We start from the raw sequence: 26,628 nt of genomic DNA, 5'->3' as shown, positions 1-26,628 counted from the left end.
ACCCCCGATCCACCTCCACCCAAAATCATCCCCCTTTTAGCACGTCGCAGAAAACGATTCTCAATTATTTCTTGGAATCATCCCATTTTGAATTTTCCCGCGAAACGATCCCCTCGTTAATTCCCGCCACGCGGAACAATTAAACTTTCAACGGAGAAGCCCGAGAGTGGCGCCAGGCAAAATGTCCATCATTAAAGCTGACCCGTTTCTCTTGGAAGCTCCTCTGCCGGCAGAGCCTATTACGCGGCCGATCGAATTTCAACCGAAGCATTTATCGCGCCTGGTATCGACCATTTCATCCCCTCGCTCCTACCCCTTCTAATTAATTTATCGCAGAGACTTATTAGATGCAAACTACCATTCCGGGATATACATACTTTTTTTTTATGTCATTTCCTACCCTCGTTATTATACCGCGTGTTCAATTTCATCTTAGACTTTAATTGGATTTATTAAGCCAAACTGTTGGTAGCAGGTCGTCTACATAATCAGATTTAATGCAAGCTCATTATTCTGGTTAACGGCTATTTTGCATAATTATACAATCAATCTTTGATAGATCGTTAAAACGATTTATCTTCGGTCTTTCAAGTTTTTCCATTTTTTTTTTAAATTTTTTTTAAATTTTATATATTTCCTACTTTGACAATCATATCTAGCTTTTTTTAATGGTCTTATATCACTTTTCAATATTTAGGACGAATTACGCGATAGAACGATTTTACGATTTTTCGGTTTGTCATTTTTTTTTTGGAAAATATCGTAAACGACGGAGTGCGCCATTGTCGCCTGGCGAATAATGCATTAATAATAATAATATACAAGCTCGTTACCCACGAATAGTCTGTTATGTCATCATATTAATTTCGTGGAATTACACGTGATTGGTACTGGTGGTTCCCCCATTTGATTTTTCATTATACTCATCAATTTAATGGATCCTAGTAGCTATCGTTAACGTCGAACTGATACCAGGTCAATAAAACTTATCGACAGCAAATAGAATTAGCGGTGGTGCCCGGTGCAATCCATTAGTGCGAATTTTCGCTATTTCGATTCTATCTACAAAAAGGAGTATACGGTGTACAGCACACAAAAACAAATTGCAAAAAAATCACACCCTGGCATTCATGAGACGTGCATAAAAATCTGACCAAAAAAATAAATACACAGAGGCACACGTGCAAATTTTTCAAAAATGATACGTCAAAGCAGAATACGATATACCGAGTGATTTTTTGACAAAATTAATTGATTAGCATACTTGATGATTAACATGCAGAATGGCACTGACGAGCAAGGTATATCAAATGATTACCTGTCAATGATACAATGACGTGTCAGTGGATAAAACCACGTGACACGTTACTGTCAGACAGTGAGTAAACACTTGGGAATCATCAAATTTCCCATACAGACTGTCATTGCGATCGACGTCATCATGCAAATGACAAAGTCCAGTAAAAGCATCACAAGTATAAAAAAAGCAAGTTATAAACACCAATAAAAATTTTGACTTTACGTAAATGCGTTCTACGTTTAAAAGAAAGCAGTGTCTCGTTCGGCGGGAAATTTGAATGATTCAAATACAATTATTAGTCGCAAGTGGCCACGATGGCTTTGCGTCGATGCGTCAGGAAATAACACCGTGCCGCAGAAAAGAAAAAAGACAGAGGCAAACCAAAAGAAAATCGGCAACGAGAAAACAGAAGAAAAAAAAAATTCCAAGAGAAAATTGTTTGAGCGTGCGAACCTTCTTCGCAGACGACACCGATAGAGTCGCTTTAGGGTAGATACCCTTCCGGCGTGGTGTTGTTTTCCCGGGTGCGAGATCGCTTCACTGTCGGCAAGAAAAAAAAAGAAGAACAGAGACACCCCATAAGAGAACCGTCACCGTCTGGTTAAACCATCACCACACCCCGTTGCTGTCACCGCTACGTAATACATTGAAGGATAGGGAAGGTATTAGGCACTCAACCTGTGAAGGGATTACAGTGTCGAAATGTTAAGGGTTGGGAATCGCCATTGGTTTCAGGATAAAAAGGGACGTATGTAAAAGCAAATCTTGAATACAAATATATATATGAAAATGAAGGTGATATGCCGATATATATATAAAGATCAAAGCTTCCGACCCTTCGTTTCCTATAGCAGTTTATTCTATTAGGTGATAAAATCCTTTAGGGGATGTTTCGTGGATCGAACGTTGAAAAGGGTTGCGGGTGAAATTACTGTAAAGTTTTGTTCTGTTTTCGAATTTGGGTTTCGAGGTACGAGTGAGTGGGAGGGGATGAATGTCAGTGGGGGTGGAAAATATTAGACAATCGATATTGTCGTAAGGGTTGGTTTCTCTGTCGAGTGATCCTGAAGTTCCCTTGGGGATTACGAATGAATGCAACTGCAACTGAGCTTCTGCTTATGAATATGTAAATAGATATATATGCTATATATATATTTTTTTCTAGGTATGTATATATACACTTGGCAAATAAACTACCCCTATAGTGAGGCGAGTAGGGGATGTCTGTCTAGTGGAAAGCCCTGTGAGGATTATTTATTCACGTCGTAGGAAGATTGATTGCAAAAAAGGAACGAGGTCCGATGGAAAGAATCGCGAGATACAGAGAGGAGAGAGCGAGGAGGGACGAAAGGGGATGAAGAAACACAGAGAGAGAAAGAAAATGGGAAAACGGAGGAACGGAGGAAAAAGTGAAAATCCATAGGATGGAAAGTAACGAATAAAGATCCTCGTATCTATTTAGCGTCCGGGCTGCTTGTTGCCGACGAGTTCACAGTGTAAAAATGTCTTTGCGATTTTTCGTCGATTTCACTGTTTTCACGTTACATGCGAACAGAGCATTCGCAGAATCTGTCGTAAGAGGTATTCGGATTTTCATCTCTTTCCAATCTCTTTCTTTCTTTTATACTCTTTTTCGTTTCCTTTGATAAAGTGGATTTAGTTAGAATCTTCGCAGGAAATGCAATTCGATTGACAGCTTCTTTTCGCAAGGCTCTCTCTGTCGTTATCTGTACCTTTCGACTATATTGGATTGCACGAAAGTAACTGTAGGTTGCGTGACCGTTGACGATTCAAAAATTCATCTTTTATTATTATTTTTCTTTACATCAATGCCGACTTCCATGAGTTACCAAATGCGTTATCAAATCACGAAGTAAGGATCAAAAAGATTCGGTACGAGTGAAAGGTAAAATTTTTCAATTGAATAAATTTTGAAAAAAAAAATTATTCCACGATTCAAAAAATATCCGACGATTTTTTCCGCGAGTCATTTATAAAATTCGCAAAAATAATCGCGAATCTGTATGGATACGTACAGAAATGAATTTCCTTTAGAGAAAAATACGCTGATAAGATAGTACGAGAAACCTCTGGGTGAGGATTGTTGACGAGGGGTGAAGGAGGATGAACAATGCGCCAGGAGGGATGCGTCGATAAAAATTCTTAAGAACTAGATACCGTGCATCTTGTACAAGAAGGTAAGAGAAGGAGAAGAATATAGAGAAAAGAATAAAAAAAAAATTGAGAAAGGCGAGTGCAAAGAGAAAGAGGGGAGGATAAGAGGATTTTTACCGTGCGAATAAAATCGAGACGTACGAGACGAAGGAAATGCAAGAGCGTCGGGACGCACAGTGAACGTCGCAAGTTCGCCGCGAGGGCTGTACCTTGCGTCATCTTCTTTTTCCGTAACTTCTTCAAGTTGATCGTGAGATTGACGAAGAAGAAGAAGAATAGAAAAAGAAAAGATCTCGCGGAGGGTGCGGGGATCGCACTTACGGGACTTACGGTCGGCGTGACGTGTCCTCTTGCGTTCTCTTGGGGTCGTCCTGGTGGCTGGCGTCTTCGTCGCCGTTTTCACTAGCGATTCCAAAAGCTCATCGTCGCCGTCAGTCAAATTGCCATTGGTGGACTCGTCCCTCAACAAAGGACCCAGAGCTGTGCGTCCTGACGAGAATAAACAAAAAAAAAAACTGAATTAAATATCCGTGTAAAGTTTCAGTAGAAAATTCCGTCGGTGACCAGACTTCGAATCTGCCATATAAATATATTCCAAATCCAGTAATCGATATGAATGAGAAATTCAAAGAAAAGTATTAAAATAATATACCACGGAAACATTGAAAAAAAATACATAAAAGTTTACTATGAAAATCAAAATAGAAAACTCAGTCATCCAGACGTAACGTACAGTCGGTCAAACGGGCTAATTAAATGATCCACCTGGTTTTTACCAATTAATCAATTACCAGCTCATCGTCATTCCATTTTCCAGTAACCGCAATTCCACATTTTGTGGAACATAAAAAAAATTACGTCTATACGGCAAAATTAAGATTCTTCCATATTACAAAAAGAAGTGAATTAAAATTTGTAACAAGAGTGCATTCAAAGGGTACACGCGGTAAGTTAACTTCAAGCGGGGCACTCTGGCGGGAATTATTCCAAGCTTTCAAATATGTTAGTCAAAGGAATAAAGGAGATTGAGACAATATCCTTAGAAAGGATCAAGCATCCCTTTATACGCAGGACGTTCATACATATGTATGGTATTCATTCTAGCCAGGGGATCCAAAGAAAATTTGCGTAGTCAGTAGTAAGTAGTAAGATCCAGGAACGAGTCAGACGCTGCTTACAAAGGACTATACTTTCCTTCCACATAATAGTAAGTACACGCGGCTGTACGTGCTATAAGAATAAAGAGAAAAGTTATGTGGGCCACAGTGCCGTAACTTGGGATAACTTTACGAGAGATCCTGTGTACGGAACAATATAGAGAAAGGTACATAGGTAGAAGTTGGGATAGGGGATGTAAAATATATATATAAATATAAGAAGCAGTAGGTTAGAGAATAAGGGGGGTGTAAGGGTGCTAAGCAAAAGGGAGGATAGTTTAGTGATGTACAGCGTCGTCCAAGAATGGCGTGAAAATTTTTCCAAGGAAATGGCTATACGGCCGTAAAGGACTCGATGCGACGGTGGCGCCATAAAGCCACCGGAAGTCTTGGCGTATTATATTTTGCGCGCGTCCTTTCTCCACGGTCACGTAAAGGGAGGCTCTTTGCCACAATTTCGCTTTTTTAAGAACACCGTCGTCGCCTTGGAGATTTCGAAAAGATACGAAGAAGGGGGATGGAGGGACGAAGAAGGGGGTGAAAAGATAGAAAAAAAGGGTAGGCGACGGGGAACATTTCGAAATGATCAATTTTTGAAAATATTACGTGCTGGAACGGTGGGTATTTTTTTCAGGCTCGAGCGTTCCGAAAAACGATATTTAGTGTCTACCTTCCTTCCTTTGTCTTCTCCATGATAAGGTACCGTGGATGCTCTCAACGTCCGACATCTCGCTGCCAAGTAGCTGTCTGAGTTCGGCGTCGGCCCGATCCTCCTTTGTCCTGAACTTGCCGACCTTCAACAAAAATGGCGCGGTCTGCCCGTTCAAAATGGTTATGCCACGAACAAGGAGGGATTGGGGACGTGATTAAAAAAAAAAAAGAAAAAAAATTAATTTCGAGATAATCGACCGACGAATGAGTCGAGAGATACGGATGATGAACATTTTTTTTATTTATTTAAAAAAATCGAAATTCCGTTCAAAATCTCGTGACTTACTTCGGTTATCATTTTTCCTCGAGTCTTGTTGCGCTCACGATGATTCGCCTTTTTCTCCAGCTGCTGCAGGACCCTCTCTCTCGTTGTTCTGTACTCCAACGCAAACTCCGAAACTATCCGGCAAAATTCGTTGGGCTTCGTGTCCTGGAGTCGATGCAGGGGAATCCCCAGCCATAGGATGAACTTGTGAAAGCGGTTTATAATCCGTCTGTGCACGATTCCCAGGACGATTATTCGCTCGGCGCAGTCCGACAGGAAGTCGGACATTCTGTGCAAGAGGAACAAAGAAAAAATTGACAAGAGGATATCGTGCAAGGTCAAGCCGATAAAAAATACACAAAATCGAAAAAACTGCAACGGAGTAGCACTATAGGGTTTCAAAAAAAAAAAAAATTTCTTACAGTATGTTGTACGGAGTAAAATATATTGGGCGAAGTTAAGGGTGAAATTTATCTCGAAGAAAAGAGCAGATATTAAAAAGCAACAAAAAAAAAATGGGAAAATAAAGAAATCGAATGAAAACGACTCGAGTAATTAATGGATAGTCGCTTGGGCGCGAGCCAACTACGATAGAAAAAAAAAACTCTCAGATTTATAAGCGGATCTTTATCAACGTGGAGGGGGTGTAAAAATAATGACGTAATTCTCAATTTTATCGTTAAAATTCGCCAAAACGCTTGGACCCAAATATACATATATTTATACTTAAGCGCCCAGCAAACTGCGATAACTCACCCGTTATTTGTTACTTAAAAAATTATTATCGCGCATGCGCACAACGATTCTTACTTGACTTTCATCATCGTGGAGCCGTCGTGTTTCGCTATGAGTTTCAAATGATCCCAGGACGCCTTGCATTCGCTCTCGAGTTTACCGATATTCGACGCGAGCTCGTCGAAATCGATTTTCGACGCTCGCGTCACGGAGCCGATCTGTAATCACAAAGATAAAAGTTCAAATCGAATCTCATAGTATATTACTTGAATGGAACTTGATAGTCATTTCCCTCCCTCCGGCCCTTCCCAAAACTTCAATCCGAATCACCCACGTGGTCGTACTTCCTAGAAATTCAATTATCTTACTTCGGAATAGAGATCGGTAGATTCTGGAAATTTTTCCATGACCATGTGACACAAATGATGTAACAGCGAGTGCTTGTGAACGGTATCTTTGACTTCAGGTACTTTGGCCAGGTACTCCAGCTGAAATCCCTTTACCTAGAAAAAATTTTTAAAAAAATTAAAAAATATTGAAATTGTCAGAAACAAAATTTTTGTTTACAACGAAATCCTAAGATTTTCTTTTGAAGTACGTTAAGTTTCGTAGTGTACTAATTATTTTTTATGATAACGACAACGATAACAATAAATATCGTAACTACAACCTGGACGTAGTTATTATTATAATTGTGTTGGTAGGAATTTAATAATTTTTATTTATCAGCTAATTATGCTAATGGTATTAATATATTTGGGTTAAATTTGTAGGGCGTCTCTTGTGAAAATGATAATATACTGTTTGTAATTAGAATTAAGAGGATATTATCTTCACGTATGTATGTTGTATACGTACCTCATTTCCGTTAAGGAAAATACCGATCGAGAGCAGCGTGCTGAGAATACCTCGAAATGTTTTATTAACTTTAAGAGTCTCCATACCCTGTTTCAAATCCATCAAAGGATCGGCAATTTCCTGAAATCGTGAAAAAAGAATCATTTTTGTAGGATTTGATAAAGTTCGGGCTATACGGTATAGTAAATCGGTTATAGGTATATAGCGACTCAGGTTCGGTTGAGCCCTGGACTTACCTTTTCGGAATTTTCAAAGTCTAACTTGAACGCCCAAAGTTTCAGTCTTGCTGGCAATTCCGAAATTGATGCCAGAGTCAGGAGGAATTGCTCGGCGGATCCTAGAGGAAGATCCGGATTGGCGGCCTGCGCCTCCTGGATTCTAGATCGCTCCTCCTCGGTCGGTAACATCGTCAGGAGTTTCTGTGATGATTGATGAAAAAAAAAAAAAAATTGTAAAATATAATTAGGGTAAAATTTTAAAAAATTTCTTTTCACTTGACCTACCTCAATTCCTTCGCGATTCATTATCGTCGCGTCCATTTTGAGAATAGCCGTTTTTATAGATCTTGGTGGAGGCAGTTTCGTCATTCCGATGTTAATGGCGTTCGACCTTTTGTGATCCAGGACGATGACTTCCTTGTTCTTGTTCATCTCTTGCTGCTTCTGTGCCCATGCAATTTTTCGAAATTGTGTCAAAAATCACAAAGACCACATTTTTTTACGTACAGTCAATATTCATGTACGTTTTCTTGCGTACGCGTATACGTATTACTGCTTGTGGGATAAATAGGTATCAAACTACGTCTACATTTTGTGAACTACATTAAAGCATTAAGGGTTATACTTTTTAATTGATTCAATTTTTTTTTTTTCAATTAGGATTAGCCATTAGAATTTGAAACAATGATAGGGAAAAATTTTTGAGATTTTTTTCTTTTTTCTTTTAATATAATTTTGGTTCTTCACGTTAAACGCACTGACAAAGTGTCATAATCCAATATGCCAATTCGTCGATATTCTTAAAGCGGCGACTGGATCAATGAAAAACGACGGCAGGTCCATTCGACGACAGTAAAACGGCCTTGTCCTTCTCTCTTCGCCATTTCGTTAGGAGGCAAAAGTTTTTCAATTCGAGAAACGCTTGGCGTATCGTCGTATCCACTCGAGAGTAAAATTAAGAGCTCACTCGATTCTATAACGAGAAGAGGAAAAAGAAGGAAAGAGAAAAAAAAGAAAGGCGACAAATAAGGACAGCGAACGCAGAAAGTTTTCAAAGCGTATACACACACAGAGAAGAAATTATAGACGAACGATGAGATTACAGTGAGGTTGAAAGAATAATTAACAATATGTGAAAAATTACAAAAAAAAAAAAAATTTCGGGGAAACGCAGCACCGCCACCATTTACAGAAAAATTCATTACGAAAACGTGCCCTTTCATTATTTCGGGCATCTGTTCTCGTGTCATTTTGTTAAGACCAAAGTTACGTAATTAGGGACTCACCTCCTGTACAATTTCAGCATGCCATTTTGATTTCGTGCGAGCACCAACAATATTCCAAAGAATAACAAGAAGTGTATTAGTCGTTTTGCGTAATGTAAACCATCACCATTATAAAAGAGTGACAAAAGAGAGGAGGGATCCATCCAGCTGTAATTTGGCTTGACAATCGTCAAAAATTCAAATTTTTGAAAAACGATAACAAAAAAATTATATCAGTCAAGATAGTTGAAATATTTAAATCTGCACGTGTAATGCATGTACCTGAAAAAGTACATGCGCGTCACATAAGCAGTATCTGTATTAACCCAAAAAAAATTTTGTTGACTCTATAGCATACTTGCCTAAATATTTTTACTTGTCAAAAAAAAAAGAAACATGTACGTGAGTGGAAAAAAAAGGAAAATAAGGAACAAAAGTAGCGGAGACACTACGGGGTGGATCGAAAGTGAAAAGTTGTTTGCAAAAAGATGGAAAAGAACCGGAAGTGCTTCCCAAAGGGATTCGTCACCAGTTGGAGAAGTGATACGGGCGGTTAGGGGATGATATAAATTGACAATCCGTGAGAAAAAGAAAATTTCGATATTTTCGTGCAAATCTAACTCGTCGAAAAATTGTTCGTACGTTACTGTGTATAATACGCAAATATGCACGAAAAAAAAATTCAAACAGATTTTCTAGGACAAGATCATGAATATTTCAACAATTTTTTTTTTTGTATTTATTCCCTGAAAATGAAATCGACGTCACGCGTCGCGACGCTCATATTAAAAAATAAAGTTCTGCAAGAAGTTTCTAAACGTACCATCAAATGAAGAGTCTATTTATATTAAAAAAAAAGGCTAACGCTACGTGGGAAAAATATGGCTGACTAAAGTATCGGTATGAATGTGCTAAGGGTTGGTAGATACGTCAACAAGAAATGCAGGGATGCGGATGTTGAGTGGGACGTATGAGGGATGAAAGGAATACTCGAAATCGTCGACACGACATTGACACGATGATTCGAGGGTAGATTTACGTTGTACGTGTGAATATATATATTTCCACGGTTACCACCCTTAAAGCAAAAGAGAACCGACTTTCCAACGAGGGTTGTATGTCACGCTAGAAAAATTGTTAGAAAAAGGGGTAGCTACGATATTCCAAGTATATCCGTATAAGGGTCGGACTCGATGAGGTTACAGGGGGTTGGATACGCCTGTACAAGAATCCCCTATCTACCATAAGGGTGCACGAATACGAATGCCGAGAGTAAAACGATTTTGAGTAGCAAATAGAGTAGTAGCATCTGGGAGTTGGTTCCAGTTGGATTAAGGGTGTTAGCTGGGAGTGTTGGAATTAAAAGCGTTACTTCGTGCAGGTACTGTACAGTGTATGTAAACAGATTGTACGTAAAATCGTTGTCTGATCATAAAACAGGATTTGGCACAATCTACTTCCTCAGTATTCTCCAAATTTTTTTGTTCAAACTGGACAAAACGTCTTGTCCGCCACTTTTGTAACGAACTGTACACTTGTAATATTAGTCCAAGTGAAGTGGTAAAGTCGTAGTTCGAAGCGTGCAAACCAGGCGTGAAGGGGATGCGTGACTGAATGTGAAAGAGATCATCCCCTTTAACCCCAGAGTAACCGGCCACGTAACTTTGTATATTCAAGCTAGCCTGTTAACGATGGTAGTAGGTAAGGGTGGTTCGCGGTAGGTTGCTATGCCGTGCAGACTAGGATTTATGTGAGATGAAAAGGTGCGCGGGTGGTGGAAAACGGATAAAGAAGGTTTCTTGGAAGAGGAAATAAATATTTTGGCAAAAGCAGGGAAACCGGGGGAGGGATTGGAATTATTGGGAAAAGTCAAAAGATAGTGATTACAAAGTGATTTTATCTTCGTGTACTCTGATGAGTAAAAATCTAGATGAATAGAATGTCTGACTCAGACTGGATGTATCTACTTCATTATAATAATTGTATACAGACCATATAGATGTTAAATCTGTTAATACATAATCGGTGATTAATCGTTAACACGGTAGAGGATTTATTAAAATGTGAAAACAATTTTTGTACTTGGGTGTACTATAGGAATTGTAGATAGCGAGATACCGGCTAGGAGTATCTAAGATAATTTACAAGGTTAGATTATCTTTAATAGAGATCAGGCCTGACTCACCTTAGTGATGAGGTCCTTGGCACGACTTTCAAAGAGATGTTCCAGCTTCTGGGTGTCAACAGGTACCGGGGACAATTCGTCCCAGATCATCTTGTTCTTCTCGAGTCTAGATAAGATGATAGGATCATCTCTGACCTCCTTCCAAAAAAGTTTCACTGTCTTCTTGCTCTTCTTCGCAGTCTGGCTGGACGGTTTGGAGGAGCTAGTGGATTCTGAATTCGTCGGGGACTTGGTGGACTTCAGATTGACCCCGAAGAGAAGTGGTGGTGGCAGCCTCCCACCAGGGGGTGGTGGTGGTGGCGCCCTGGCACCCATACCAGGTGGTACCATGGGTGGTGGTGGTGGTGGTACTCCATTAGCCACGTTGACAGGACTCAAGACGTCGATCTCGTCCTCGGAGTTAAGATCAGTGAAGTCCAGGTCACAGAGAGCCAGTGGTCTGTCCAGCTTCTTCACCAGCTCCTCCCAGTGAAGTTCGTTCTCCGACTTCTTGACCTCGGCCAACTTCGGCAGGTTGTCGCCAGTTGGTGACTTCAGAACGTCCGCTTTGGACTTTGACTTTGCCAGACCTTCCTTGGCCTTGGAGATGAGACCACTCATGTCGCCTATCCTAATGATCATCAAGATTAAGTTGTTACAAGATCATCAAGATCAAGTTGCATTAGACTTCGAGGTCTACTGTACCAACATCCTCTTCAGGTATAGTCTCAAGGTCAAGTATGGTTTAGGGTTGGAACAGTCTTAATATATACCTGGACACCTTCTCCTCGACGGGACTGCTCGGGATCAGATTCTGTGCCGCCAGCTTCTGCGTCAGGTCCTTAACGGTACCTTCCCTCTTCAGCTGAAGGACCACCCTGCGATCCTCATCCTCGTCAGTGTGATTACCCTCGTCGCACTCGACACCCTCGTCAGGACTCTTGCCGTACCAGGGCTTCTTCTCCTCGGAGTCGAGCTTGTTCGCCACGTTCATCAACGGTGTCAGATCCTTACGGCTGTTCCCACGGGAGAGTTTATTTGATGGCGAATCCGCGTTTCTCTCGTAGGGAGACCCATTCGCGTAGCTCAATCCGTTTGCGGCAAATGGACCTTTAAAGAGGATAGGAAAAACAATGACCTTAGTGAATCAGCAAAATTGGGCTTTAACGTACTGGTTAGATTCGTTCATAGAAATAAGCTTTACAGGATTTAAGTTTTATGGTTGGTACCATGTAAGGATATGTATTAACAGTCAGGATAACGAAATTCCCTAGGAGATTTCACAAGTAAAAAGGAACTAGGTATATGTTTAAATTCGAAGGTCATTCAGGATCATTTGCATTATGATGAACTTGGTATCATTATGAACTGACAACATCAGGTGATCATTCGAAATAAATATTAAATTTGAAAAAAAAATAGTTACTCTCTTGATCATCCGAGTGTCCAATCGAAGCTCTCATGTTGGCAGTTGCTTCCTGTTGTTCCCTGATGAAGCTTCGTTGTCTCTCGGCGCGTTCACGACGTCGCCGTAACGCTGGCGTCACGCCGACGTCCACTGTGACGAAAAAGAAAGAAAAAAAGAAAAATTGTCGAATCAAAGAAAAACAAATCCAAAAGAAATGTACAAGTCAAAAGAAGTTCATAAAGAAAATTTCATCAGAAACAAACCGCTAATTGATTTTCAGTTTTAAAAATGATCTTCAAAAACTGTACACGATAATTCAATAAAAAGTTATGGCTTATTTTCAAGATGACACCTGTGCAAAAAACAACTCGAGCCATTGAAAATCCAACTGTAAGTAACACGAGCAATTCCAGGACTGAACAAGCAGATCCGCAATTTGATTGAGCGGGTTGGAAGCACAAATGATCCAAGTGGGCGTAGAAGTTCATATTCATCAAGATGAACATCAATCATGAATTCAGTGTCTTATCAGAGGAAGTAGATATTAATGACTTAAACGACCCCGCATATATAACCATTGAGAATCCAAATGAGAGAGAAAAACTGAAGAAAATTCTCAAAGCATAAAAACAATTCACAGTACAAAAGATATTATACCCAAACAATCTTTCTCACCTTTGTTCTCTTTGTAGCTGCCATTAATCTGCACGTCACCTAAACCTTGTGAACTCTGGGAGCTGCTAGACTCGTCATCATCATCAGGCAAAGCGTTGTTCAGGGTGTTGTTCAAGGTACTGTTCAGCGAATTCAACCCAAGGGAGTGATTGAGCCGAGGACTTAAACGGGCGTTCAGGGACATCGAGAGGGGTGAAGTGCCAGTGGAGTGTCTGCGTGACTTCCGGCGTTCATGAGAGTCGACCAGTGATTTCCGGTTGCGTAGAGTCTTCCTGCAAAGCCATAAGAATATTGCTAGTAGTCCCATTTAAACGATCAACTGGAGGTCGATCTGAAGTACTTTTTTCAAAATTTAATTAATTATAAAAATATTTAATTAATCCAATCATCGCTACCTTATATTATCATCCAGCTGACGTATGGGTGAGCCTCTGTCGTTGCCATCCTCGTGATGCAGTACAGCCTCATAGATTTGAAATTGTCTCAGGAGATCAAGATCGGTACCCTGCTTGGACATGTACCTCTGTATGATGCCCTCTATGCCCTGTTCTTCGAGACAGTCGACCTGATCGTAATAGGTATCCTGATCAGGTATACCATTCAGGCACTTGTTGACAAGGGTCGTGGCGTAGATGAGGAGTTCAGTATCGGCTGCGTCGTAATCCTTGAGAAGTTTCATGACGTTCGTCCAAGGTATCATGCCCCGGGACGTGTCAACGGATCTTACGGCCCTGACCAGGAGGAGACTATTGGTTTCTATGTATTCGACGAACACCAGGAGTAACTTCAGGGCCGTCTTCACAACTAGCCTGAACCGGCTGGCTATTAGAGTGTACAACCACTGAACTGTCTGACCATGTTCCATCACGCCGTTCATCCCGTCAACGTAGAGCATCACCTGGCCCAGGGCTAAAAATGAAAAATTTGGGTCAAATGAATTTTCAAAATTATTTTTTTTTTTAGATTATTAAAAACATTTTTAAATTTCTTTTTTTTCCGTAATGTGGGTGGAAACGGTTCGAAATTGCGTTTATTCTCGAAATTTTTAAAAATACAGACTGATAAACGTAAAAACGATGGGGATTGGAGTATATATGAAGTTCTATTGTCTGTAGGAAATACACAATATGTCCGTGTACGTAGGGACGCTGTGATAGACGATAAAACAAAGAGAAAATGGAAACAAGAAGAATAGGGACAGTTCGAATTGAACGAGAAAAAAATAACCAAGTAAATTCGATATTGTCAACAGTTCTCATCGAAGCGTTCCCGGTGCCTTTGAGCCGTTTCACTTCGGTAGTTTTTCATTAAAGAACTCAATCGCAATCGAATAATTTTACGTTAACAAAAAACCCTAGGGACACTGACAGCATCATTATTATCACTGGCTATACATAACCACATGTAAAATTCACGTGTCCAAAATTAATTTTATAAAACGAGCCACAATCAGTCTTGCGCACCCTTAAAAAAAAAATATTTAAATTCGACAAAATTTCCAACAGTCTGATATACTTCGGAATACAGAAAAATCTATTCAGACCAATTGCAACCACCGTAAGATGATCCGGTCCATTCGATTTCCATAAATTCCCATAATCAAATCATCTTCGGATGCTGCGATAGTCCCGCATAATTGTGCATATAAATAACCACTGACGTAATAATAAAAAAAATCTTTCGGATCCAAAAGAAAATTTACTACCTGTTTTAGGGGTTGGTCTGCAATAATACGTATGAGGGAGCTTTGCCTCCCCTTAGAAATTATCGAACCGTTCGAATCCTCGTTAGGTTAAATAATCCCGAAGAAGCTCGAAAGGGATGAAAGTACGAGACGAAGGGAGGGCTTGGAATTTCCAATGGCGTAGCCACAGCCAGAAGCTACGGAGTCTTAGAGTAGTTGAACTACATGGGATTTCAGTAGCCGCTCTATCACCAGACTCGATGAAATTCCAGTGAAACTACCCCTGAAGCTCCCAATAATTTCACACTCGATCGAGCAACCGTAGGGCGGAGAGAACAGTAGGTCGGTACCTACAATTCGATTGGGTAAATTACATCGAATGTCTGGCCACGAACCACGTGCTGCACCTTAATCTACTTGCAGCCGAGGCGAAACCGAAAACGGAAATAATTTTACGTCTCGTTCGACAGTGACATCGGCCGTTTTCTTTTACATTTATACAGCCCTTGTTCACTTCTCTCGCATTCGTTATCGGGTAAAAAAAAGAAAGAAATACTTTTATCTACCCGCAAATAAATTTCTCGGAGCGGTACCAAAAAAATATTGCGAAAATTCTACAATTAATTTACGTTACAAAAGTGATCAATGCGCAGCCCGACTGCGCAGCGTACCAATGACAATTGACGTTCGAAAATACGAATTTCAAACGATTCGAAACAAAATGATTCGTCAATGTAAATTTCGTTCTACCAAAGTAATTAACATTGCCGATACTAATTAGCAATGCGGATATGGATTGCATGGCAATTGTAATCGATATCCGGTTCTGCTTGGCTGATTTCACGAATCCCAATGTTATCTCATTGTCAAACTATATATCCCTAAGGTAATCCATGGATCCCTTATCCTATATGTGTGTGACTGCGTATATATCAATAAATTATAGCCGAATTTCCAATTGCGGTAATATATAAGCAACAATACGTTACTTGTACTGTTATCATTGTTGCTTCTGGTATAGCCAATGACTAGGGTACGATTATGGTTAAATTAATTTCAAAAGCATGAATAATTAATTTACTACTTCCAGCAAGCATAGTTGATAACAATTTTACAGGAGTATCCAAATTTGAATTTACGATAACAATAAATTCTAATAAATTCCCCTATATTTTATATCAACGCTGTGTATATATGTAGAAACTCGATTGAGCTGTACCTAATTACATGAAAAGTGCTTTTATTCGCTAACAAAATTGAGTCCGTATTAACCTAGTTTTTCGATCGTCCGAACTAAGGTCGATACGATATAACTCGAATAATCGAGTTTCCACTGTATAATGTATTAGGGCCGTAGCTGCATAGTATAACGGTAAAGCTTTGATTAGTGTAGAAACGCGACAGCGCCGCGCGGCGGCGTAAGTCGCAAACTCAAGTGAGAGTCTATGGCTGCCAATTGCGAACAATGTGAATCGACTATTGAGAATTGAGTGCATGAAATTTGCAAGCCACTTCAACTTTCATGAACACTTCAAGTAGTGCAATCAAAGAATGCATTGGTGCACTTCGATGTGAATTTCAAGTATGTAAGTACTTGTATATATATATATAGTAAGTGATACCTGTGGATCTACTTCGTTTCACGTGATTGATTCGAACCGCGGTACCGTTCTGCCAATCGATCGATACCAATCGATAAAATTTCTGAATAACGGTAGACTCGTAAAAATGGCATCCAAATGGAAATCGTTCGATAGACAATCGATAAGCGGAATGCGGAATTTTTTTTTTGACGCAGATTACGCAACAATAAAAATTTTTACATAATTTGTTTCCTTTCGTTTTTACCTCGATAGAATTTGCTTAATGAACGCGTGCGTAATACTTTGATTAATTGACTCACCTCGTAGTATGTAATTCTGATAATTTTGATCGGCCTCGCTACCGACCTTGATGAGACATGCGAGTCCGTCATTCTGTACGAATTCGTGCACGAGGTCCTTGTCTTCCTGTAAAAGAGTTTTAACGTCATTGAAATTATAATCGAAAATTTTTGTACGTTTAACCTGCAATAATTTTATTTAATTTATACGAGTATCTGAGGTTCGGGCTTGTTCGTGAACACTCGTGAAACATCGTGTGTATATGAACTTCGTGCAATATAAACTTTTCCATTTACGTGAGAGCCTCAAGACACTTTCCTGCGGCACTTTGTTATATACAACAGGGACGACAGGGACGACAGGGTGGTTATATGCACCCAGGCGTCGCGACGCCAAAAATTTCGATGAGTCGAAAAATTCAAGCCTCATGATTTCAATAACCCAGAACAGAACGAGTACGTAATCCTTTTGAAAGGGATGAACGCAGCTGGATCAGAGCGCGAGATTGAATTTTAAGACCTGTGTAATGTCAACGATGGCGTCGCGACGACACGAGATATATGCGATCGCTATATCGAGACAAGGATCCTCCAACGGTTGCGAGATAAAATCAAAATAGCATAAAAACAGAGGTAAAAAAATTTTTTTAATTCCACGAATTCCTTTTAATTTCGTTCTTTCGTTACATTTGGAATTTCTCATAAAAAATTTCGAATATAAATATTATAACGCACCCTGTCGACTGTATAAAAATATTAACGACCAAACCAAAAAATTGGAATTTTAATAACCGTAACAGTCACGTGCAACGTTTACGTATATTCAAATTCAAGGAATTGAAAACTCACCTGAAAGATCTGCTTCAGGGAGAACAATGCTCGGCGCAATTCACGGCCTTCGCTGTTGAGTAATTTTTCTGGAAAAAAAACAAAATTCGCATATCAACGTTTATTGTAATGAAATAGCCATCGTTTACATCGTATATATATCGATATCTTTTATATCGTTACATATAAACGTGGACGTCCGCCCTTGGACGAATTTCGAAAATTGAATAAAAATATTGCCATCCTAATACAGCATGGACTAATAAAAAAAAATGAGTTTCATCCCTTAAGTTTTCCATTTCCTTATCACTGTCCACACAGTGCTGCCATCTTCAATAAATTCATTATAAATTAACGTCACTCGAATTACCAGCACCCCTTCTCGTTTTCCACCCCTGCTAGGTAATGCCCTATAAAAGTCCCTTAATTTTAGATCCATCGTGATATACGGACTAACTATACATGAAAAGTGTCCAACGAATAAAAATTTAAAAAATTTCTTCATATCCTTTTATCCAAATAATTCACCAATATTATACGGATTGCTTTTATCCTACCATTTCTTTTTTTTTTCGTTTTTTAATATCATTCGAAACATACTGTTCGCTGAAAAATATATGAAACGAACTCAACTCGCTCCTTCTCGTATTCATATGAGCAGCGTTCGATGTACAGGTTAGCTCGCGGCTCTATAATCTCGTTCAAAGTAAATACACTCTTTCCGTCTGTGGTCCACACATAGGACCCGTCCGAGTCCACTAGTCCGACTGGTTTCGAGTCTCTTCGCGGATAATATACACATATAGTGCACATGCCGTATAATACAGAGAACTTTACGATAGGGGGAAAAGACATGGTTACACTGTGCAAAAAAAAAACGTCCAAAGCCACGATGACGTCCCAGAGGATTTTTTTAGTAATTACACCACCCAAGAGTGAAGGGCTTATTTTCGAAAATAGTATCAAAGGCAGAAGGGTTGAATAAACGAAAAAAAAAAATAAAAAAAAGCGAGCCTATTTATTTCTGACGTCAAAAAAACTACCCTTACCTAGTTGGTGAAAACAATCAGCGTCGCCAGGGGTGTTTCAAAAGGGGAGTGGAAACAAAAATAACAAGCGTCTCGACGAAACTACTTCATCGACCCATTTTCTTTTTCTATCCCTTTTCTTCCACGATTTTATTTTATTCCGGTATCGAGTTATTTTCTGCCTTTCTTGCATCCTTCCGAGCCACCTGGTGTTATGGCAACGCAGCGTTGAGGTATAAAATTTTTGAAAATATTATTCACTCCTTTACCCCCTTTACTCTCTTTTTTCTTCTATTACCGAACAGGTGGCTTCCAATTAGCGCCGGCCGTAATTAATTCAGGGCATAATTTTATTAACGGGAAATTTTTCGTAGGGGTCATATATAGTATATGCATTTATGATACGTGTATAATACCTAGTCATTCCTACCAACCCATTTCTCTACGAGCCTCCAGGTATGGTTGGTACCGTACTCGCTACCACAGCCACCCTCCCACTATTGGTACTTTCATCGTAACGCGAGTGCATGGCTAATAGCAAAATTTCATTTGGTTTCGTTAGGTTGCCTACCACTGGCTTTCATCCGTTTTCAATATCAGCGTCATTCCCACGCTCTCTACGTCCCTACTAGAGAGACAAAAAATCGAATCTTCTGTAATCGAGAAGTACAACCCTTTACGAGTCAAATACAGATATACAGTGCCATACAAAAAAAAAAAGTAGAAATAAATAAAAAGGGGAAAGAAAAAAATTTTTTTTCGACATCCGATGGCTGCCCGGTCAACCGTATTTGTCTTATACGTGAATTGATCTACTGGGAACCCAAATGACTGGCTGACACTTCCGATAGGCCGTGTCAGCCGCTTAGGATAGCGCCGATCGATATGACGATGACTGTCAGCCGTGAAATCTGTTCGTAAATTAGTTCGAAAACGGTAAAGATTTGAGAAAAGTGGAGATAAATCATTTTCGCTGGGATCCTCCTCTTCGTGGTCCTAGTCGTCAGTAGGTTAGGTGGTTATAGGGGCAGCCCGCCTACCGGCTTCCGGTCTGCACGTTTGCCGTGATTGTAATTCATAAGGAAACTGGTGGATAGTTAGGGGTTGCGTGAGAGAGGGAATGAAGGGAGGTGAAAAAACTGAGTGAGACGACGAGGGGCAGTGGAGGGTTGGAAGGACGGACGTTACGGTAGAGAGAGAGAGACAGAGACGGAAGAAGGCTCAGTGGCAGTAGATAATAGACGGTCTTAGTCAGCCAACTTCACGGAAGCCCACGCGAGGCGAAATTAGAAAGTGGTTGGTATAATTATACGAGCGACAGAGAATTTTGTTAAGAAGAGAGGGGCCGAGGGGTGGAGAGGAGGAAAGAGAGGAATATAAGAACGCCATATTGCCGTCTTGGAGCTATTAAGTAATACGGCACGATAATGATCGGCTTCCTTAAACTCTATGGATTTATCGTACAGTCTCGTGCGGAGAAATAATTTTACTGAATTATTTATTTACTGGCCCGAGTGTACCTGTACGTAACATCTGGACACGTTACTTTGCTGGTGTAGGATTGGCTTTTGGATCTTTAGGTGCACGCGCGAAATAAAAACACGACATTCGTTCGTATAGGTACAGTCACTTTCAGGAGTTCAATATATATATATTTTTTTGACAGTTCTCGATCAATGTAATATTTTCAAAAATCGCCACTAGGCTTTAAATAGAAAATCGTAAATATATGGTAAAGAGAAAAATAAAATATATTCAGTGTGAAACGTATGAATACTTTGTGACAAACGTTGTATGCAGTGACACGTGTGCAGTGCTTAGAGACTTTGTTGTTTATCGATCTGTCAAAAAAGAAGCACGTGGACCGACTACACGTGTCTTATATATATGTATATACTATTGAGTGTCGTAAAAATAACAACTAAAAATCGTACGAGGTTGGCGGAGAGGGAGGAGGTTGATGGGAAGGGGGGGGGCATCGACAGGAGTGAATAAAAATTTAAGTGAAAAAAAAATCACGAGGAATCAATCGGAATTCGAGATAAACCGACATATCCTGTTAAGCTGCATTCAAATTTATCGACAAAGTGCAACGGATGCACTTCATGTACCGCTATCGAGAGAAGAACCTGTCCCAAGTGCAATTGGTTCCCCTCGATGCATTTTAATATTTGAGGGGTCCCTTATTCGAGGAAAGGGATCGAAATTGCAATAAGTACCAGAGAGTGGTATAATCGCTGGTTATCACGCAATCTTTCAATGTATTATGCATCCCGTGGTGCACGTGCATCTGACTGCAGTACTGGTAAGCAGGTACGAGTCGAGGAGGCGCAGATAATTAGGAGCTCGCTGCAGGGGCACGGTGCAGAGGCCAAGAGCGTTGGAGTAGGGTGGCACCAGGGCCCAGAAAGAAGAGTGCAGAAGGAGTGGAGAATAAAAAAAAAGAAAAAAAGAAAGAGAGAAAAGGTGGAACTGATAAAGGAGATGGTGACCCCCCTTATTCTAAGAATAGCGGACCCAGGTACCCCGGGCTTTACGGCCCTGCACTTCTTTGTCGATTCACCCACGTGCTTACCCTCTGCATCTCGACGCATCCTGACGGGTCAGAGAGTGCAGCACGTTGTGCATCCAGGAGGACGTCAGATTGCCCCGAGGGCTTTTGAAACTCCCTATAAATTCCCTAGGGAATTTTTGAGGGGAAAATATACGTGAGAACTTTTTTTTTCCTACACTGCACTCGTAACAGGCTATACTCATTTGACATATCCATAAGTTTGACACGTGCTGTCAGTTATGCTACCTATATGTGTCTACTCATACATAATACGTATATATATATATACATATATATATATATAAATATATTTATATAGAATTCAAATTGAGTCTGCTAAGAAATTCGCAGAGTGCTTTTCGGTTCCCGATCTGGTTACTGCGGTGTTGCAGGTGCAGTAAATGCAAGATGCAACCAACGTTCTTGCATGATACATAGCTAAGTGCAACCGGTGCACCGTTGCACCAGCGGTAGCTGAAGAAGCAGCAGCAACGTCAGGGAAGAATATGCCGAGAGCAGACAAACCAAATGGGCTCCATGGCTGAGAGATGCAGGAACCGTTAAAATATGTAAAATGCCTCGACGCTCGGCAAACTCTCCTTGTTTTTTTAACCCTTTTATCGTCGCTTTACTCCTGGACCCTGACAGCCCAATGGAGTTCAATGTACCAAAATGCCCGACAGGTAGACATACATACGTAACCACTGAATTTGGCGTGGCCAAGGATGAAATTGCGGTTCGATGGTATTTTGACACAATGTTTTTTTTAATTATCAATCAAAAAGGCCGTACTGACTCAAAATTCAATAGAAATATACAAAATTAATGTATTTATTCAATTTTAGCATTCAAACAATGCATTTCTGTCAGTGGGGTTATAAATTCTAGTGTCTGTCCACTACGGCTTTATCTACTTGGGAAGATCAGTCAGAACGGATCATGAAAATTTAAATTTATCAATTTGTAAAATAAATAATCAAAAGCGTCATTGACGTTTATAAAAATCTCTTATCATGTAAACCCATATACATACATCTCTCTAAGTCAGTATCAGCGAATAATTAAAACGTTATAACCAGACACTATTGATTTTTAAATTAATAAAATTTTCAAGGAACCGCATTTTCAAAATATTTTTTTTTCGCGCATAGTACGATTTAACATCACCCACATATATGGTTGTTAATGATGTTACAGGATTAATTCATATTCAGCATATGGTATTTTTTTTAGGTATGCCTGACGTATGTCGGATCTTTTCTACTTGATTGAATACGTCATATCTCGCCAGTACATATTTCGCCGGGACTTTTCTTTCTGGGAAATATATCAGCAGTAGCTGCCCCATATGATGCCAGTAGATATTACCAACCCCCCACGGCCTACCAAATATTTTTCCGTGTACCTTACTGACCCAAGGGAATTGCCAAAAGGGATTTCATTCATCATACTGACCCTTCTTCCTTAGCCGTGTAATTTATTGAAAGCATGCTATATATCGTAAAATTCAATAATTTACCAAAACTCCGTTGCAGCCCCATATTTGCACATATGAATATATACGTGTGAAATAGATACATATGTGTACAAATCAAACATAGAAATCGCATCGAAACCCGCTGACGCATTAATAACATCAATTGCAACTATTTACCCCATCCAGTTGGTATTGTCTACTAATCAGTCTATATGATTTCGTTAATCAGAATCCGACTCGACTCACAATCATCATAATCCGATATGAGAAGCCCTTTCACAAAATAATTTTGCCAGCTAAGCGCGAACATTATATCACATGAAAATATCTAGAGGAAGTCGTGTGTTATCTTACCGATAATAGTGTGGACGCGTACGGATAGCTGAGTCCGCAGAACAATGGAATTCTTTCGGCTGTAACAGAAAACGAAAGAAAAGAAATAAATTATACTGTAATTAAAATCCAAGGCATGCAAACGACAAAAGGATACGAAAATTTTTAAATAAAAAAAAAATTAACCATAAAAACATGAGTATGAATATTTTTTAATTTTATATGTGTATATTACATTTTATACGACAATCTTACAGTGGCTGAATGTATGTTGAATTTTTAAATATGTATAGACACTAATATACGTTTGGTAATTTTTATTTCAATCGTGCGAAAATTGTCAAGTGAAAAAAAAAACAAGAAGGGGATTCCCCGATTTTCCTAGTAACCCAAAAGCAATGACGGAACTGACAAAAGAATGACAGTACGAAGAGTACGAAAGAACAAGAGGAAATAAGTGGTACGCAATTAATTACGATAATAAATTAATTTCTTTTCAGTGCGGCCTTCGTCGTCGTAATTACTTAATTAATTAAACCCGTGCGTTTGCACGGTAAACTTGAGCAAATTAGGTTAGAGTGCCCTGCCGGCTCGAGTTTAAAGTTTAAAGCCCCTGCGAACCTTCCCACGCGTCCCTGAGAACCACTCGCCACGAAGACAATGCCACCTCGAGGAACCAGCGAGCGCAGTGGACAGGGGGCGGGATGGGTGGGAAGAAAGAAGCAAGAGAAAAAAAAGAGAGAGAGAGAAGACGGTAGAAACAAAGAAAGACAAAGAGAAAAGGCAAAAGGGGAACGAGAAAAAAAAATAAGACGTCTCGTGTAGAGAGAAAGGCCAGAAGGTGGGTCTGGCATCGGCACAGTGAGAGAGGAAGTCCGGAAAGAAGTCGAGGATAAGGAATGGCAGGAACAGAAAGAGCAAGAACAGCAATAAAGATAATCAAAAAAAAAAAGAAAAATAGAGGGGAAAGTGGATGGGAATTAAAAAAATATCATTACCAGTAGCACGTATTGACGTTTCAACCAAATAAAACGACAGCTTCGACGCCATCGATTCAGCCTCCAATTTCAGGACCCCTTATACTCGTTCAGGGACTCGACGGTATTTCCCGTGAAAATAAAAGCGCGGTAAAGCCCAACAATTTGAATTCGGGTAACCAGCAGCGTCTGTCCCTTCCTACCCATTCACCCCTGTCACTGACCCTCGACCCTGGTCCCTACAGACTTTCGTGAAAAAAAAAGATGCTTACGCGAATCCACTAGACGTCTCGTTTAACACGACCCTCGTGCTTGTTATTTCCTTGGGACGTACGACGACGCCCGGCGTCGTTACACCGGGATCGTCGGATAGTCCTACAGGAATCTCTAGATCGGTCTTGCCAAACGAATAAAAACTTTCACCACCGATGGATCTTTAATTTTCGTCATGTCGATAACCTCATCCGGTCGACCTTTGACCCCGTCATCGAATCATCCCAGAATCCATCCCCCGTCCCGCTAAAATCAAACAAACCAAACATTCTCATCCCTGACGGCTCTCTCGAGCATCTCATGAAATTCTCGTGAGGTTGCAGCCAAAAAAAAGATTTTCTCAGATCGAACTTCGATCAGAGTCAATAATGGTGTCGGATGCTGCTCGAGCGTGAAGACGTCTGATCGGGGAATCCGTGAAGAGTTCACGTAGCGTTACGTGAGGAAACTTCTTCGCTACGTCCTTGACACCTTTTGTATTGGCTCCGGGGCGAAGCACCCTCGTGGGCTGAGTGCTTTGATTTGTTTCCGAGCGAGCAAGAAAGTGGGACCGAGTGACGGAGAGGAACAAAAACAGAAGCAACAGACCAGTCGGTGAGTTTGACTTGGCTGCGTGGCTCTGATATCCAGTCAGGGTTCTGGCTGGTGATTGATAATGAGCCCTCGAAGTTCCGGGAGAGAAAGTGATGGAAACGGTAGGAAGGTAAAACGGTACTGTTGCGCTGGGACGAGAGAGACGAGAGGGAAGACGGGAGAAGAGACTGGATGCAAGTGGTAAGAGCTGTGAAGTAAGCAAGGGAACAAGATATATCCGAATAGACAAGACTAAAGGTATCGGCTGAAGTTTGTCTTAGGCGACTCAAATCTACTGATCATCAATTTTGGTACTAGTGACCCTTTGGTATATATAGAAATGTAATACACGTGTATGTATGATAAAGTGAATTATAGGTGGGTAACGAATTGACTGAATTTCATTGTTGTGTCTTATATGGTTCAGTGAAGATTGAGTTCAGGATATATTCTGACGTGTAGATATGGGATTGTACGTTAGTTTTACAAGATGATTGATCTCGGGATAACGAGATAAGATAGTTTTCTTCGTTGTTCGGCAGGGTGAAGTTATCTTTTTCTAGTATTCCCGGTTATCGGCGTCTAGGGACTTTTGGTGATTTTCAATCATTTTACAGTGTTTGCTATTGCGTTTGTGTATATGCCGGGTATACGTATGTGGATTTGTTACGTATGCTTATGTGGTTATTGGAAATTGATCGGATTTTTCGTCTCGTCTCGCGGTGACCGTGGGATGAAATTGGCAATCGAGCCTCGTGCTGGCGGCCACAATAAATTCTCGGGGGGGAAAGGAGCGAAATCGCGGAGCTGTAAATTGGTTCGGTGAAATTGGTCAGACTGCGCGGGAAGTGCAGTGATTTCCTGTGATGCGATTGGACGGTTTATCGATTTAATTGTGAGAAACATTTAATTAGTGGATACTTGATATTGACACTTTTCATCGATTTTCGGGTAATTTCGTGAAAAATGAAATTTTCGGTGTGTCCCGATAATTTGATTTATCTTTGAGCACGAGAGATAAGCAAATGCGTGTAATCGATTGAGAATTAATTTGATAACATTTTTTTTTTGGAGGAAAATTTCAAATTTTTATTTTTATCTTTTTATGCTTAAAGTCTTTTGGGTATGATCGAAATATTTGTCTGCTGTTGTTTTGTGACTTTTCAAGTAATTTTGGTATATTTTATATATACGGTTGGTAACAGTGTGTATTACGAAACTAGTAGTTTTATTTATACACGTTGCAGCATTTTGTTTTTACGCAAATAACGCGCGAACACGTTATATGCATATATGCATGTGTGACACACACGATCCGGGAATACGTGGCGAAACGCAACCGCATGAAAGATCCCTTGTGGACAGAAATAAAGTCCCTAGTGGCCAACAGAGTATCGGAACTCGTTGCCAAAACATTCGCGAAGGTGCTGGTTGCCGACAAAGATGACGAATTTTTCCAAAATTTCGCTACAATTTTCGACTCGATCATTATAACTGCATACAAATACGATTTTTCTCATGTAACTATTTATTTTTAATCATTTTCGTATATTCACTCTGATACACTCATTTTTCATGCATGATCGATCCGAGTGCATCATAACGGCCGATGTGAAAAATGCACTGAAAAATTGTATCGACTGGAGATGCTGTCGAGAAAAAAATTTTTCAAATTACACAGTAAAATAAAAAAACATAGCCCCCTTAAAAAAAAAAATTAAAAATCTTTATTCACCTCGATCAAAGTTTAATCGTATAATCGTACAAAAAATAATAATAATATTCAATTTTCAATTTCCTATCTGCTCATATCCATGTATATAACAAAAATAAGAAAAGGAGGGTCGTCCTGACTATCTCAAGCAGAAAATATTCTCCAGCTACAAATTCCCAATCAAGATAAGTAACTCGCGTCTACCAATCATCTTGCTTGGATTCGAAACACGAAAACAAGTACCGTTTAACAAGCATCAAAAACAAACTGCAATCCCGCAAGTCACTGTTGTATATCGAATAAAAAAGCAGCACATATGTAATCGAATAGCACACATGAAAACACATAGGATAACAGTTTAGAAATACGATGCC

The 26,628-nt window shown here is 39.9% G+C and overlaps 1 protein-coding gene across 10 annotated transcripts in view; it reads right to left on the bottom strand.

The window, feature by feature from the left end:
• LOC107273227 overlaps nucleotides 1-26,628 on the bottom strand; it is an 89,923-nt gene that overhangs the window by 4,199 nt on the left and 59,096 nt on the right. For 2 of the 10 annotated variants that reach the window (XM_025090535.1, XM_025090537.1), the window contains 16 exons: nucleotides 22,739-22,797; nucleotides 17,347-17,414; nucleotides 16,519-16,624; nucleotides 13,327-13,840; nucleotides 12,932-13,203; nucleotides 12,275-12,406; nucleotides 11,622-11,958; nucleotides 10,869-11,479; nucleotides 7,705-7,865; nucleotides 7,438-7,620; nucleotides 7,202-7,321; nucleotides 6,712-6,846; nucleotides 6,419-6,561; nucleotides 5,630-5,897; nucleotides 5,303-5,447; nucleotides 3,797-3,964 (listed from right to left, as the gene is read on the bottom strand). In XM_025090535.1, the coding sequence (XP_024946303.1) occupies nucleotides 3,797-3,964; nucleotides 5,303-5,447; nucleotides 5,630-5,897; nucleotides 6,419-6,561; nucleotides 6,712-6,846; nucleotides 7,202-7,321; nucleotides 7,438-7,620; nucleotides 7,705-7,865; nucleotides 10,869-11,479; nucleotides 11,622-11,958; nucleotides 12,275-12,406; nucleotides 12,932-13,203; nucleotides 13,327-13,840; nucleotides 16,519-16,624; nucleotides 17,347-17,414; nucleotides 22,739-22,797 (3,422 nt within the window). Of the gene's footprint in view, nucleotides 1-1,753; nucleotides 1,841-3,796; nucleotides 3,965-5,302; nucleotides 5,448-5,629; nucleotides 5,898-6,418; nucleotides 6,562-6,711; nucleotides 6,847-7,201; nucleotides 7,322-7,437; nucleotides 7,621-7,704; nucleotides 7,866-10,868; nucleotides 11,480-11,621; nucleotides 11,959-12,274; nucleotides 12,407-12,931; nucleotides 13,204-13,326; nucleotides 13,841-16,518; nucleotides 16,625-17,346; nucleotides 17,415-22,738; nucleotides 22,798-26,628 lie in introns of all 10 variants that reach the window. The other 8 variants (XM_025090532.1, XM_025090536.1, XM_025090531.1 and 5 more) reach the window with 7 other exon arrangements.

The sequence above is a fragment of the Cephus cinctus genome, unplaced genomic scaffold, assembly GCF_000341935.2.
Source record: "Cephus cinctus unplaced genomic scaffold, Ccin1 Ccin1_scaffold1524, whole genome shotgun sequence".
Taxonomy (NCBI): domain Eukaryota; kingdom Metazoa; phylum Arthropoda; class Insecta; order Hymenoptera; family Cephidae; genus Cephus; species Cephus cinctus.
Note: the sequence above shows the minus strand (reverse complement) of the source record. Positions and strands in the feature narration are given on the sequence as shown.